The following is a 13,727-nucleotide window of genomic DNA, read 5'->3' as shown; positions in this document are numbered from 1 at the left end:
CAGCTCTATCAGCCTGTCTCCATAGGAGAGGTGCTCCAGCCCTTGGAGCATCTTCACGGCCCATCTCTGGACCCTCTCCTCTGGATATGCTCCAGGTTGGGTACAGACTGCTTAACATCACTCAACATCAATGAAGACTGCTAGCTCTATTAATACTAGGCTTATCTATAAGTATTGGAAAGCATGAATGTAGGTATGTATGTCTCTTTCCCAAGCCACTTCCTTCTCAGGCCAGCTACATACTGCAGAGCTTTGCTGGCGAAGCTTCCTTGCCTGCAACCTCTGCTTGCTTTAACAGATACGTGGAAAATGCTCTATTAAATACTAGTCCATTCATGACTATTTCATTGACTGCTCCTTTTAATCTGAAGTCTATGAAATAATGATTACAGTAAAGCTCACACTGCTTTACTGTTAGGGCCGTGATAGATGTTTTTGTGTCAGTGTGTGATCATGCAGCAGAGCCCAAACCAGTGCTCCTGAGTCAGCTCAGAGTGCCTCCAGATGCAGGATGACCAGAATTCTAAGTCATCTGCATGCAATTTATGTACATCCCTGCTGTTATCACCACTTTCAGCACCATAAAATGCTGAGAACTATATGCACTGTGCTCTGCTCAGCTCTGCTCACTTCCACAAAATCCATCAGCATGTGCTTCTTGCTGGATATACATCCACCCCTTCTGCTCTTTGTCTGAGAACCTTTACAGCATGACAGCACCCACACGTGAGCCCTTAAGAAGGACGAAATGAAACTGTGCTGCCCAGAGATCAATTAACACAGAAAAAATATGAGGGAGAGGGAAGGGGCAGTGCTGAGCTTGCTCTCTGGCAACTGAGAGTGAGTGAGCAGCACAGGGCTGTGTCAAGGTGGAAGGGGGGGGGGGAGGGGCAGGGAAAGGCTCTGCTCCAGAGGGTGGTGGGCATAGCACAGCTCCAGAGCAGCAGACACAACCCCAGTGCCCAGGGAACATAGGAACACTGCTCTCAGGCACATGGTCTGATTTCTGGTGGTGCTGCACCTCCGACTTGAGGTGCTCTGTGGTTCTATGGTCAAAAAGAATCACTGTACTGTGATGGAAAGCACAGCAATAATAGCAGGGTGGCACAATCCCAGGTGGCAGCAAACGAGGACAAGCCCCAGTGCAGCAGACACAGAAACGAAAGAAGAGCATCTGCTTACCTTCAGAACGCCTCAGGTACACAAGGACCTCCAGCAAGATAACTTCACCTCCAATGCCAGCCCTTAAATGAGGTTTGGGAAGAGCTGGATCGTGGCTCCACCCCTCTGGTCACTCAGGTGCATTGCATTGAACATACCTGAGCTGCCCTGGGTGGGCCCTGCCTTTCCACCAGGTGCTCCATCATTGGTTCAAGCCATGACTTAGCGTTTCCACTGCAGTCACCAAACACAACAGGAGCATTCTGGGTTTGAGCATAAGGAAGCTTGAGCAATCACTGAGACCAGTACAAAAAAAGAAAACAAAAAGAAGAGAAACAACCCACCAAAACAACCCCAAACCTCTTGGTGCTTTCTCTTTTTCTCCAGTTCCTCCACTTCCTTCTGCCCCTTCTCAGTGCCTTATTGCTGCTTTCCCCTTCTTACACACCATGTGCCCTCCCTCTCTCCTCCTGGAGCTCTCAGAGGGCGGAAGAGACACCATAAAGATGGTGTAGACTGCGTGTGCATGACAGCATCCTTCCCTCAGCTTTGCCCCATGCCCTGGCCAAAGGGATGGGACGGGCAGTGCTACAGAGGGGATGTGGTGCTGCTGCTGCCGTTTTGGGGCTGAGAGGAAGCACAGCCATGCACAGCTGAGGGGCAGTGGGGGCATGGGGGGGTTCTCCGCGAAGCCCTGTACCCAATCCAGGCAGCAGCCATCCCTCCCTGGTGGTGGGAAGAGAAATGGGTGCAATGCTGCATTGCCCCGACAGAGGCCAGCAAGGACGACACGCACACGGAGGCTTGGTTTTAGGGTTTATTTCATCTGCTAACATTCATTCTTCATCTAGACAAAAAAAACAGATGACTTTTTTTCCAATCCAATTATTTCTTTGTTTTGTTTTCTTGTGGAGGAAAAAAACAAACCAAAAACTTTAAACGCTTTTGTTGTTGCTGTTGTAAGATGCCTTAAATAAATATATAAAGCTTTAGGTGTTACGTGGCTCAAGTCGAACCGCTGTCTTTTATTTTACTTTCAAGTTCCCTATCGAGGAGAAAAAAAACATTGAAACTAAAGGGCAAATCATACACACTGAGCATGATGGGATGGCTCCAGCACACGCATTGCGGAGCTGAATCTGTCTGATGGAGGAGGGGGGGGCACATTTCACATTTTATTTTACCCTCAGTCCCAAAAGATAAAAGCTGAGTTCCTCGGTAGGTCGAGCACACGGGAAAGAGGGGAAAAGGAGTGCCCGCATTGCCCTTCCCTGTGCTGATCACAAAGCACAGAGGAAAGAAGAGATGATGTACAAAACCACAAGTATGAAAAATCAGACACCAGAAGGGAGTGGGGCAAAGTCTGGCAGCTGATGTGGGTTTGCCTGGAGGACCGTGTGCAAACACAGAGGGACTTCACACGGAGGGAGTGTGGGGGTTTCTGTTTTTTCCTTAAGAAAAAAAAAAGATGGAAAGGGGCAATAAGTTAAATCATGTTTTAGTATGTACAAAACAAATCACGCACAGTAAACCGTGTGAGTGAAAAATTGCTCATTGTTGTACAACTCTCTCCATCCAGTTGGCAGAAGAGATGAAGGGGGAAAACGGGGAGAAGGAGCTGTGGGGCTTGGAGGGATGAGACAGACTCATTTACAAATCGTGTTTGCTTTTCAGTGTGCGTGGCTCAAAACTAGAGAAATCCATCACCTGCAGCTGGGACAACACAGGCCTTATACCCACGTGCTTAAACTGGGACTGTGTTCATGTTGGCAGAGCAGCGGACAGACAACACAAGCAGTCGCAGGCAGCTCAGCCCATGCAGACACAAACCCTGCTGCTGTGCTGCTCATCGCCTGCTGCTGGGACAGCCTGGTTCCTGTGCTCACATCTGCCACTGGGATGCTGCTAATGCTGGTAGGGCACCAGCCCTGAGGTTTGAGTCCAGCAGATATGGTGTTGCATTCCGAGCTACAGCTTTTCAACACAACCTTCCGTGTAGTCTGCCTTGCAAATTTCTGTAGCACTATTTTTGTGATATTCAGAAAACTGCGCGGGCTAGGAGAGGGGTCTGAGTAACTCAAAAATGAGAATGAGAAGCTAGGGAAGCTTGTAACCCTGGGATAGAAATGTAGGTCAAGCCCTGCTCTGCTCTGCACTCCACCGTCACTGCCTGCAGTGCTCTCTGCGCAGTGGTTTCATTCAGCTCTGCACTGCTCCTCCTGCTCCCATAGGGCAGCCCTGAAGAGGTGGACAACCCAGCTGCAGCCTGCCTTCCGCTGCTTCCATTGCCATTCCCATTTTGTAGGCATGGAAGAGACTGCGGGGGGAAAACCACGCACCCAGAGTGCTCTCCATTACTCAAAGATGTTGGGGATGAAAGGGGAAACTCAAGCAAGGCAGAAGTTTGCAAAGATTCTGTGCAGGGAGGTTTTCGCCGCAGTGACTGTGAGCCCAGTGATGGTCTGAGCCTGCATCCTGTGCAGCTTGCATCAGTCCTGCAAGAGTGACTCGAGGCGGTGCAGGGAGGCACCCCAGCTCCTTCAGTCCGAGCTGGGCTGTGACCAGTGAGCAACACAAGGTTTCTCCTGCAACAAAACCCACCAAGCAGTGAAGTTTGCAGAGTTCAGGTGTATAAAAGCGAAAAAGACTTCTTATTGCTGCAGAAAGCCCTCACCCAGCTTTGCATGGGGTGCTCCTGGAACATGCACCATGGGATAGACATGTATCCAAGCATCTCAGGTCCAGGAGAAATTTGAACTCAAGGGGAACCAACTCACCAACCACCACAGGTCACAGGCATGGACCGACCCAAGAGAGAAGAGCAGAAGGTGTTGTTGTGTCTGAGTCACAGGAAAAGCATTTGGGGAGGAAAGGGCACACACGGAATGAGCATGTACTACCTGGCCACTACTTCTGTCAGGGAGCCTTAAAGCCATTGCTCTCCCATCACTTCAAAACTACACACACAATTTTCATGTTACTGTAGCATCGTCACCCCTAAAAATAAAAGAAATGGTACCACTTCCAACAGTAGTACATAGAAATCACAAAAAACTACATTCACATTATGTTAAAATTAAGTTCCCTTAAACCCACGAAAGGAAGAAAACAGTGCCAGGTGCACCCTGCAGCTCTGGCACACAGCACGTAAATAAATCCAAGTGTGGCAGACAGCATGAACCACAGCAGCAGGGGCGGGGGATGGCTTTTGGGTCATTCGCTCCATTTCTGATACTCAGACTTCAAATCTGTGTCGCACTGTCCTACATGCCTACTACTTTGGGATGCCCCTTTGCAAAGGGGAGATGTGCTAATCCCAGCGTAGAGGCGGAGGAGCTGCCAGGTGCAGGAGTGGAAGCAGCAAACTCCTGCCTCAGTGCTAAGCTGAGGCCAGCCCTCCTTCTGTGGGTTGAAGCGAAACTGTTGATGAGACTCTAGTTTCATTCCTTTTGCTTGTTACTGTAGTATATTACAAAGCAAACATTGGAACAAGCTCTACTGCCATGCTCCCGGTGCCTTTGATTTACAGAACACTGCAGATAGACCCAATAAAATCCAGCTGGCTACTCTGAACCCATAACACAGGAACAACTCAGGCAAAATGAGCCCAGCTACGGTACCGGTCCCGATCGTCTGCTGCCCCATTGACCATCACCTTTTGGCAGATGAGAGCAGAATTTGGCTGTCAGTGCAGAGCGATGGGAGTGCTCGCTGTGCTGGGGCTGCGTGGCTTTGCTGTGTGTGCATGATGGATCCCTAACACAGGGCAGATCACAGCAAAATGCCTCTGGGCAGAGCTGCAAACTGTGCATATGAAACGTCTGCTTTTTGTATCTGGCATGTTGGTTTTGTGGGTAAACAGCCTGTAAAAAGGCATTTTTAAAATATAAATGTTTTCCTTAGTTACAGCAGCACATGAAAGTGCTGGGAAATAACAAACATAGCTCCTCCCAGTCTTGGAAGTCAGAGATGAGCAAATGGATCTGTAATACCTTCTGCCCCCAAGCCAACAATGAACACTGCTTTATTTTGCTTCTCACGTTTCAGCCAGGAGCACATGCTTACAGGCAAGCATACACACCTCTGGAAAGATGTGATAAAACCTTAAAGACAGTGACACCACCAGTAAGCAGGGTACTGGCCAAGATCACAGTAACAGCACTGCGAGATGAGCACGTGAGCACTCAGTGGCAGCGGGATGCAGACCTGGCCAGCATCCATCTGAAATCGACAGGCAACACGTCCTTCGATGTCAGCAGGCTTTGGCCCGGGTCTGTGACGGGGCTACCTGACCCCAGCGTGCTGCTGGTACGTTCTCTTCCCAAGTTGTGAGTCACCTTCCCTTTTCTGGAGAAGAACAAGACCACCAGCAAGGTGTACACCTCCTCTGCAAAACTCAGTGTGAATCTGAAACGGTGCGGGGCAGAGAGGGAACTCAAACACGAACTGAGCAGCGCTTCTGTGGATGCGTGAGGTGGGAGACACTGCAAAAACGACACGCTGAATGTACCACGTCTCTGCCTCTCCTTGTGTGATTTTAATGCTGTGATCGATCTGCAGTCACCACGGCCTTTGAAAAACAAATCATATTCCGTCTGATTCATATTTTACCCCAGACAATAGCTGGTTCGGGTCTTACCAGCTGAGTAGTAACGGGATGAGACATGAAGCAGGCAGGAACGGCATCATCTCCACGCTTCCAGCCAAACAAAGAAGTGCTTGCAACAGCAGGAAAATAAGCCACACTTCAATTTGTTGAGTGGGAAGAGGAATTAGGGAGGCCACTGTTGTTCTGTGACTGAAAAGTCAGTAAGCCGAACCTGGCTGGACTGTCACCACATTGGAGGATTAAACTTACATGAGTCCCTAAAAAACAGCATTAAAAGAGAGGGAGTTCTGCTTTGAAAGTGGTCTGAGACAAAAAAAAAACCTTATCCACGATTCTCCTTTCCAGTTTTTTGAACACAGCTTGTTCATTTAGAGCAAGGGCTGCAGAGCAGGCACTCTGCCAAAGGACAATGTGCACTATCTCATCACTAATTCAGACCCACAGTCAGAAATTTTTACAGCTCTGGAAGAGGGCCCCATCCTGTTCCCACTTACATCAGTTCTAGTGACTTTGCTGGAAGCAGGATGATGCCCATTATCTCTGGATAAAAGCAAGTAAAAATAATGTTAAAAACACAAATATGGGTACATCTGTATGCTTGTTGCAGTTAAGTATTTCACATGGCAATGACCCAAAATAATCACCCCTCATCTTGTTGCCAGAAGCTATTGTTTGTGGGATCTTCCAAGAACTTGTCCCGCAGATCTGGGAGGGAGTACTGCTATTCCACTTGTTCTCCCTGTATGTAGGATAGGGTTTTCACGTGCTGTTAGCACCTTATATCAATGAAGGCATGAGTGGCAGTTGTGCAGGGTGACACAACGACATGGGGCTGCATCTTTGAGCCTATGTAGAATTTGGTCAGCTTTTAAATCGGTTTGGGACCTGCCTGTGAAACAGCGTGGGAGCTCTGAGCACGAGTTCCCTGTTCATATTATGGTGAAGTTGTGAAGCATGTGTGATACAAGTGCAGTGTATAAAACCACTGTGCTACGTACATATCTTAGGCCACAGTCAGTTTGCTCTCATGTTTCTTATCCTCTGATGCTTTGCTGCTTCTTTTGTACTCACGGTGCTCTACTTTCTGGCAGGGGCTGCCAGCTGAAACCAAGCAACTGCCCTTGTGCTCAGCTCCCAGCCTGACAGCACAGCACATCCTCAGCTCAGTCACCGTTATCAGTTACTTACAAGCAGTGCGATTCTCACCCCACCTCTAAAAACATCCACAAAAGTACACCTTTGTTTCCTTGGTTTCTTTTTTAATTGCGTATTCTGAGATCATTAAGCTCAGGGAAAAACAGATCTAAAAAATCTTGCTTCTGCCACTTGTGTTTGAATTATGAGGATAAGAAACATTCTTTTGCACTTGGCCTTAAGAGGGGGTAACTGCGTTTGTGCATTTTTTTTTACCTCTGCATTATAATGTTGACCCTTTTTTAAAATTTTTATGTATTTATTTATTTTTTTAAGAATCTCATCGGTCTTGTAAGAAACAGTAAAAAGACCCTATGCTTAAGGAAGCAATCTACCTTCTGTTTTACAGACTTGCTTTTAAATAAAATATTTTTCTGTTGTTTCTGTAATTTTACTTCCACGATCTTTTAAATGGAAACCCTAGAATATCATTCGTTCATATAAAAGTCTGCCTAGGCTACCACTTCTCTATAATATGGCTCATGTAGTCCTCAGTGGGCAAGCGTCCTTGCTCTTCGGTCTCTTCCTTGGGAAGTGCTTCATTGGACCGGTGAAGAAGCCTCTCTTCCCGATTCTTTATCCTCTGCTCCATCCTCTCTAGCTGCCGTTTGTACTGGTAGCGCTGCTGGAAGAGGTCCTTTGCATAGTCGTAGAGCTGCATGTCCAGGTCATTGAGCTCCTCGATCCTGCGGATGGTGTCATTGTCCACCTCCACCCCTCCTGCCCTGGTGCTGTTGTACTGCATAAAGGGCCGGATGAATTTCAGGTTAAAAGTTCTCTCAAACAGGTACTGAGTCTTTCTCTGGAACTCTGTCAGGCCGAAGAAGGCCATGTCTTTGAGGTTCTTTTTTGCGCTCTCCAGCAGGATCTGTGCTCGCTTGTTCTCTGGGATGAAAGACATGTTGTAGCAGCCCACCAGGCTCAAGTCAGCCAACATCCTCACCTGGCGGTTGTTGGCCAGGTTATAGGGGCAATCCATGAACTCCTGCAGCGTGCAGCCTGACCAGTCCGTGCCCTCGTAGCACGATGGCAGCTCTTCGGGAGTCGGTGTCCTGCCATCACACATGTGCAAGGAGGTCTTCCAGGTGGCTCCTCGCTGGACGTGCCGCCATTCGCTGAGGTAACGAGACACGGGGTCTCTCAGCAGTGTGATGTAGTAGAATTTTCTACAAGAAGAAGAGAAAATAAAATAAATCCTCTGCTACTGACAGGGAAGGTGCTTGGAAATACGAGATCTAGAGCAGACATCAAAAAGAAAAGCGTCAGTTAACATCGTGGCATCCTTTGCAGTGCACTCTTGGACTATTTTCTTCTTGCAGTCTCCCACACTAAGCAACATGAGGCCCACGCTGCCCACTATTTTAGGCATGCCAAGTAGTAGGTCCTTCACCAGTGCAACCCTTTTTAGAAACAAACTGCAATGTCAGAATAAAACATCAGAATTCAACTCATGCACCAGGTTTGGGGCGCAGCTGTAACTTCAGAGACCGCCCGGCCTTTCCCTCTAGCACAGCTTCAGAAGGAGCCAAGGCCTGCTCTGCAGGACATGCCCAGGAGCTGCTCTGTTTATGAGCTGGGCTATCGTTTTCACTTCATGCAGCTGCTGACCATGCTGCCGAGCTGAAAGCTGGGAGTCTGTGCTGTGTAGCAGGACACCACCACGAGAACATGGGGGAAAATAAAGGGGGAACGGGAATGTGATATGCTTTGCAGAAAAAGAAGGCATGCGTTGACGACCAACGACAGTAGAAACAGTCTGCTCTCATTTCAGATAAACTGTTATCAATTCAAACTTAAGACAAGCTTGGAGACTATGAAGGGTGTAAAGGGAAGACTGCTAGGTGGAAACCTGGGCACTCCTGCAGTTCCACGTGTCACGAAGCCAGCCCCTACAGCAGAACACTTGACAGCTTTTGCCTGCAGAGAGAGCCCCTGGCTCTGGCTCATGTCAAGACTGGATGAAGTTATGGAACTGCTAATGACGGCTGTTTGCAACAGCCCTGTCCAGACAGAGGGAAATGGGTTGGTTTTTTTCATTAAATGGCTTGGGACCAGGGTGCCCCGGTGTGTCTCTAGAACAAGGAAATTCCTTCTCTGGTTGCTGAAGTTGGCAGGGAATTAAATCCACATGCACTCCTGGTGTGCGGGGCTGTGAGACACGGCACACACAGGAGCAGCTGGCTTTGGCAGGGTAACACACACACCCATGGGCTACTGGAAATGCTTTGCACAGGGGGTGGCAGCAGAGTCCCTTCCCCATCAGGAAAGCATCTTCATAAAGCTACATTTGTAAGCCTGCTGAGGGCACTGCACAGTTGGTTGAGAAAATCAAGAACTTAATAAAAAAACCCCACTCTGGCTAACATTAACGCACCCATATTTTCCTAACACCTTCAATATTATTCTTCCTAAAAGTAACCTAAATGACTGCAATAAGGATAATTAAATTTAAAGAAAATAAATCAACGTTGTTGCCCGGGAAGTCTGATTTTAAGGAATGTTTGCTTTCCCAAGTTATTATTAATTTGCTGAAGAGCTGCACTAAAGCAGTGCATCTTGGTCTTTCCAACAATGGCCATGGGTGTCAGATTGGGCTCCAGCTCCTCCTTGTTTTCTGCTTTCATAACTAGGGCTGCTAAAAACACTTGGTATTTTTGGAACCCTTTCTGTCTCTCTTTATAGCAGGGGCATCACGCTGTCTAGCGGTGCTGTGTAGCAGTGTCTGGGTACAGGGAGAGGGGAGAAAGATGGGGAGCAGAGTGCATAAGAGAAACACTTTCCTTAACTTTACCTCGTTTTCCTTCATCTACAGTGCAGCTTGTCAGGATTCAACTACCCAGACTGTGATGCAGAGATTTATACAGACACCGCTAAGAAACCTCAACAGATGGGGATAAAATATGACAGTAGAAGGAAAATGGAAGCAGCGATGAATGCCAGATGTGCAAGTGAGAGACACTGATGCTAAACACTACCAGCATTTTTTAAATTACATAGTGGGCTTTTTATTTACATATTTATTTACCTAAGATCAGGGACCTGCACGTGAGGCATCCAAGGGCACGGGAGGAACTAATTCCTGCCCAAACATGCAGCTCACACAAGTATGGATAGAGGGGAAAAAAGAACAATTGGTAGACAGGGGAACTGTTAGACAAGGGAAATATCAAATGATTTGCATGAGGTGGTGGCATTGGCAGAACTGGCATTAAACTCACTGCTGTAACCCTCAGCCCCGCTTGCTGTCCCCTCCCCTTTAAAAGCCTCTAAGTACATCAGTTTAACAAACATCACACGAAGCTTTTAGGACCCACTGAAACAGAGACAGCTTCAGTGGGACACGGAGTGTAAAAACACGAATGAGCAAATAGTTCTTCCTTCGCACCTGTACTATAAAAGCTATTATTTCAGTTGATGTGATGCAGCAGTGGATGATTTACCACTGTGATCTCTCTCTAATATCCATCTCAGTGAACACAAAATGCAGTAAAACAGCTTACATACTGAATTGGATGCGCCCCTTTGCAGGCCTGCCACGTAGCAAAGTGCTTGAAGGAGGGGAGCTGGTTGTCTAACACAGAAACAAGATGCACCTTGGACAGCTCAAGTATAGGCAGCCGAACCAGGCACCCTGAAGATCTTTGAGAAGCTGTCCCAAAAGTGTATAAAATAATTCTTACAAAACTCAAAAAAAAAAACCAACCCCAAAGACTGCAGTGCAAAAGAATAGTTTAAACTGCCCTAAGTTGACATGCACCACTGACACACTGAGAGCTGCTCTCCTGTATGGAGAGCAAACCTGTATGGAGCCTTCCAGAAGGATGCTGGTTTCAGAGATGCAGGTTCACTCAGCTCCCAAGGAAGTGAAGAGCACATCTGTTGGAAGACTGGAGCCCTGGCAACCACGGCGCTAAGCTGCTCTGCTATTGTATGAGCCACCAAGGAAGAATTCACCCAAGAAATCCCTTAAGATAACTTCTCAAAAGGAATTTTGAGGATTGCATGTAAGTTCAGAGAGAAGTTAGATCTCGTCCATGAGCAGCACTGCTGCGAGCCGGAAAGTCGGGAGAACTTTCTGCCAGCATGGTGGAGAACACAGGCAATGCCACTGACAGCACTGGCTGGAGATTTATGAGGAACTACATGACTAATAAGTTCTCTTTTGTCATCAGAGATAAAATAAGCCCATAAAATACACGGAGCTGGGGGTGCCCTTCCTTTCAGCATGGAGCCCCAGACAGCTATTTAACTCAAATGTTCCTAAAGGCTCATTTCAGAAGTGCAGTCTTCTTGTGGCCCAGATGGCTCCACTCAGTGCTGCCTCATAAAAAAACCCAACAACCCTAGTTTGATGGTGCCATGCCAAGTCTCACTGGCCTTCCCGGACTTAAAAACCTTCAGAAAGAAAGAAAATGGCCCTTCTAGTTAGCAAGATATTTCCTTCTTCCTTTTTCGCACGTGAAGCCGAGCAGCAAAGTACCACTACTCCTGCAGGCTCCTTTTCTGTTCATGAGATCGTGATCCCTATGAGAGCAAGGAAAGGTTCAAGTCACATCTGTCTTTCCTTGCATTACCTTCCTTGGTGCACACAATGTGAAAATCCACCTGAAGTTTTTGCATTTCCAACTTCAGCACTGCAACTCTGTTGTGCGTGCAAGCTGCGCAGCTTTGTCTGAAGAAAGCACTGAAATATTTATTAAATAGAGCAAAATGTAATCATGTTTTTGATAAACAAAGCTGTCGTGGAACTGAAGTTTCAGAAAGAAAAAAATCCATTATTAGAGAGCAGAAGCAGCCAAATACATTCAGGAAACTTGAGTTTAAGGACCTCTCATGTTAAAGTTCCCCTGCATGCCCCAGACAAAGCTCTCTCTCCATGCCTCCATTTCCCATGTGTGAAGGGCTGACAATGTTTCCTTTGTCTATTTTGGCACTTCAAAACATAACATCTTTTGGAGCAGGGACCCTCTCTTCAATGATTATGCAAAGCCCCCGCTTCAGTGGGGATTGAGGTCAAATGACAATAGTTAACTGAAGGCTATTTTCATGACACACTGTCAGCAGCAGTGCCGCCCTATAGATTTCCCACCCTGGACCTCATTCCCATCTCACAAAAGCAGCCTCAGTTTCACCAGCACCATTTTTTTTTTTTTTTTGCAGGGCCACGTTGCAAACACAGTCACTGAATAGATGTGCATGAAAAATAATCAGTTCTTGCAGATCTGAGGGAGCGGCTGAAGTCCCCCACATGTTCTGCCCTGATTCCTGACAGCAAGCTCCTCAGCAAATGAGGGGGAAACGAAACCTTCCTTCCTCTAAAAAAACCAGAATTCCCTTGCTTCTGCTAATAACCAGCCAGCATACTTCGATAGCGACAGATTCTATATATGATATATCCAGCATATATACCCAGCAGTGTGCTCTTGCAGCTCAAAAAGAAAATGGTATCTTGGGCTCCATCAGGAGAGGGATGGCCAGCAGGGACTGGGAGGGGACTGTCCCTCTCTACTCTGCTCTTGTGAGGCCCCATCTGGAGTACTGCGTCCAGGTCTGGAACCCCCAGTCCAAGAAAGACAGAGAGCTGTGGGAGAGGGTCCAGAGGAGGGCCACGAAGATGCTCAGAGGGCTGGGGCACCTCCCCTATGAAGACAGGCCGAGGGAGCTGGGCTTGTTCAGCCTGGAGAAAAGAAGGCTGCGGGGTGACCTCAGTGCAGCCTTTCAGTACCTAAAGGAGCCTATAAACAGGAGGGGAGTCAACTTTTTGAAAGGGTACATAACAGCAGGACAAGGGGAAATGGTTTCAAGTTGAGGGAGGGAAGATTTGGATGCCAGGAGGAAGTTCTTTATGATGAGAGCAGTGAGGTGCTGGAACAGGCTGCAGAGAGGTTGTGGATGCCCCGTCCCTGGAGGTGTTCAAGGCCACATTGGATGGAGCCCTGGACAGCCTGGTCTAGTATGAAATGGGGAGGTTGGTGGCCATGCCTGTGGCAGTGGGGCTGGAGATTCATCATCCTTGAGGTCCTTTCTAACCCGCGCCATTCTGTGATGGTGCTGCTGTCTCTCTAAGCCCACTGCCATCTCTTCTCCCCAGCACTCCTATGTGACTGCTTCCTCCTCCCCACTGCGGGTCTCTGAGCTCTGCCAGGAACTCAGCAATTCCCCGTTCCTCGGTGTGATTAAATTCTTCCCTCCCACGCAGCCAAAACATTTCATTTTTTCTTTCTACAGCTTTCCGCTGTCCCTCAGAGGAAGAGCAAAATCCTAACAAGGCCTTCCTGTGGCGGCCTTCCATCAGATAAAGAGCGAAATAAGGACAGTGCTTCCAATCCCACATGCCTCGGCCTCCTTGCTGCTGGGGGAAGGGGAAGGAAGCCGCATAGGTCAGCTTCAACCATATCACCCCAATCTGTCAAAGTGCCCTCAGGCTACAATTTAACAACAACAACAAAAAAAAAGGAATCTCTTTCGATGTCCTTGCCGAACGAAGAGGACAAAACAGGGTGTCTGCCAGCTTGCAGGACCGAAAAACGCTCTGTTTTGTTTCTAAAAAAAAAAGGAGGAGTAATGTCAAATTTAGAGCGGGTGGAAGGCATCCCTGGGTGCAAGCCCAGCCCATGTGCCAGGCAGTCCTCAGAGCACTCGCTCCTGCAGCTCTCCCCTCACTAAAGCAGCTATGTTAGGTAGCTCTCATCCCTGCACGGTGTCTCCTGAAGAAGCACTTCCAGCCACGACCTGCAGGTCGACAATAACTCGTTCAGTTCTC

The 13,727-nt window shown here is 47.9% G+C and overlaps 2 protein-coding genes across 2 annotated transcripts in view; one reads left to right on the top strand and one right to left on the bottom strand.

Moving 5' to 3' along the window:
- The window catches only part of GPR17 (G protein-coupled receptor 17), a 179,317-nt gene that overhangs the window by 162,508 nt on the left and 3,082 nt on the right, over window positions 1-13,727 (top strand). The gene's annotated exons all lie outside the window — the stretch shown is intronic.
- Window positions 7,212-13,727, bottom strand: part of HS6ST1 (heparan sulfate 6-O-sulfotransferase 1) — a 158,273-nt gene continuing 151,757 nt past the window's right edge. Inside the window, exon 2 of the mRNA XM_065748204.1 lies at window positions 7,212-8,130. Within this exon, the coding sequence (XP_065604276.1) occupies window positions 7,422-8,130 (709 nt within the window). The 3' untranslated portion in view covers window positions 7,212-7,421. The remainder of the gene's footprint in view (window positions 8,131-13,727) is intronic.

Source organism: Cyrtonyx montezumae, unplaced genomic scaffold, assembly GCF_038088225.1.
Source record: "Cyrtonyx montezumae isolate F1298 unplaced genomic scaffold, pur_monq_1.0 scaffold_5, whole genome shotgun sequence".
Lineage (NCBI taxonomy): Eukaryota > Metazoa > Chordata > Aves > Galliformes > Odontophoridae > Cyrtonyx > Cyrtonyx montezumae.
The sequence above is the reverse complement of the archived record's forward strand: the minus strand, read 5'-3'. Positions and strand labels throughout refer to the sequence as shown.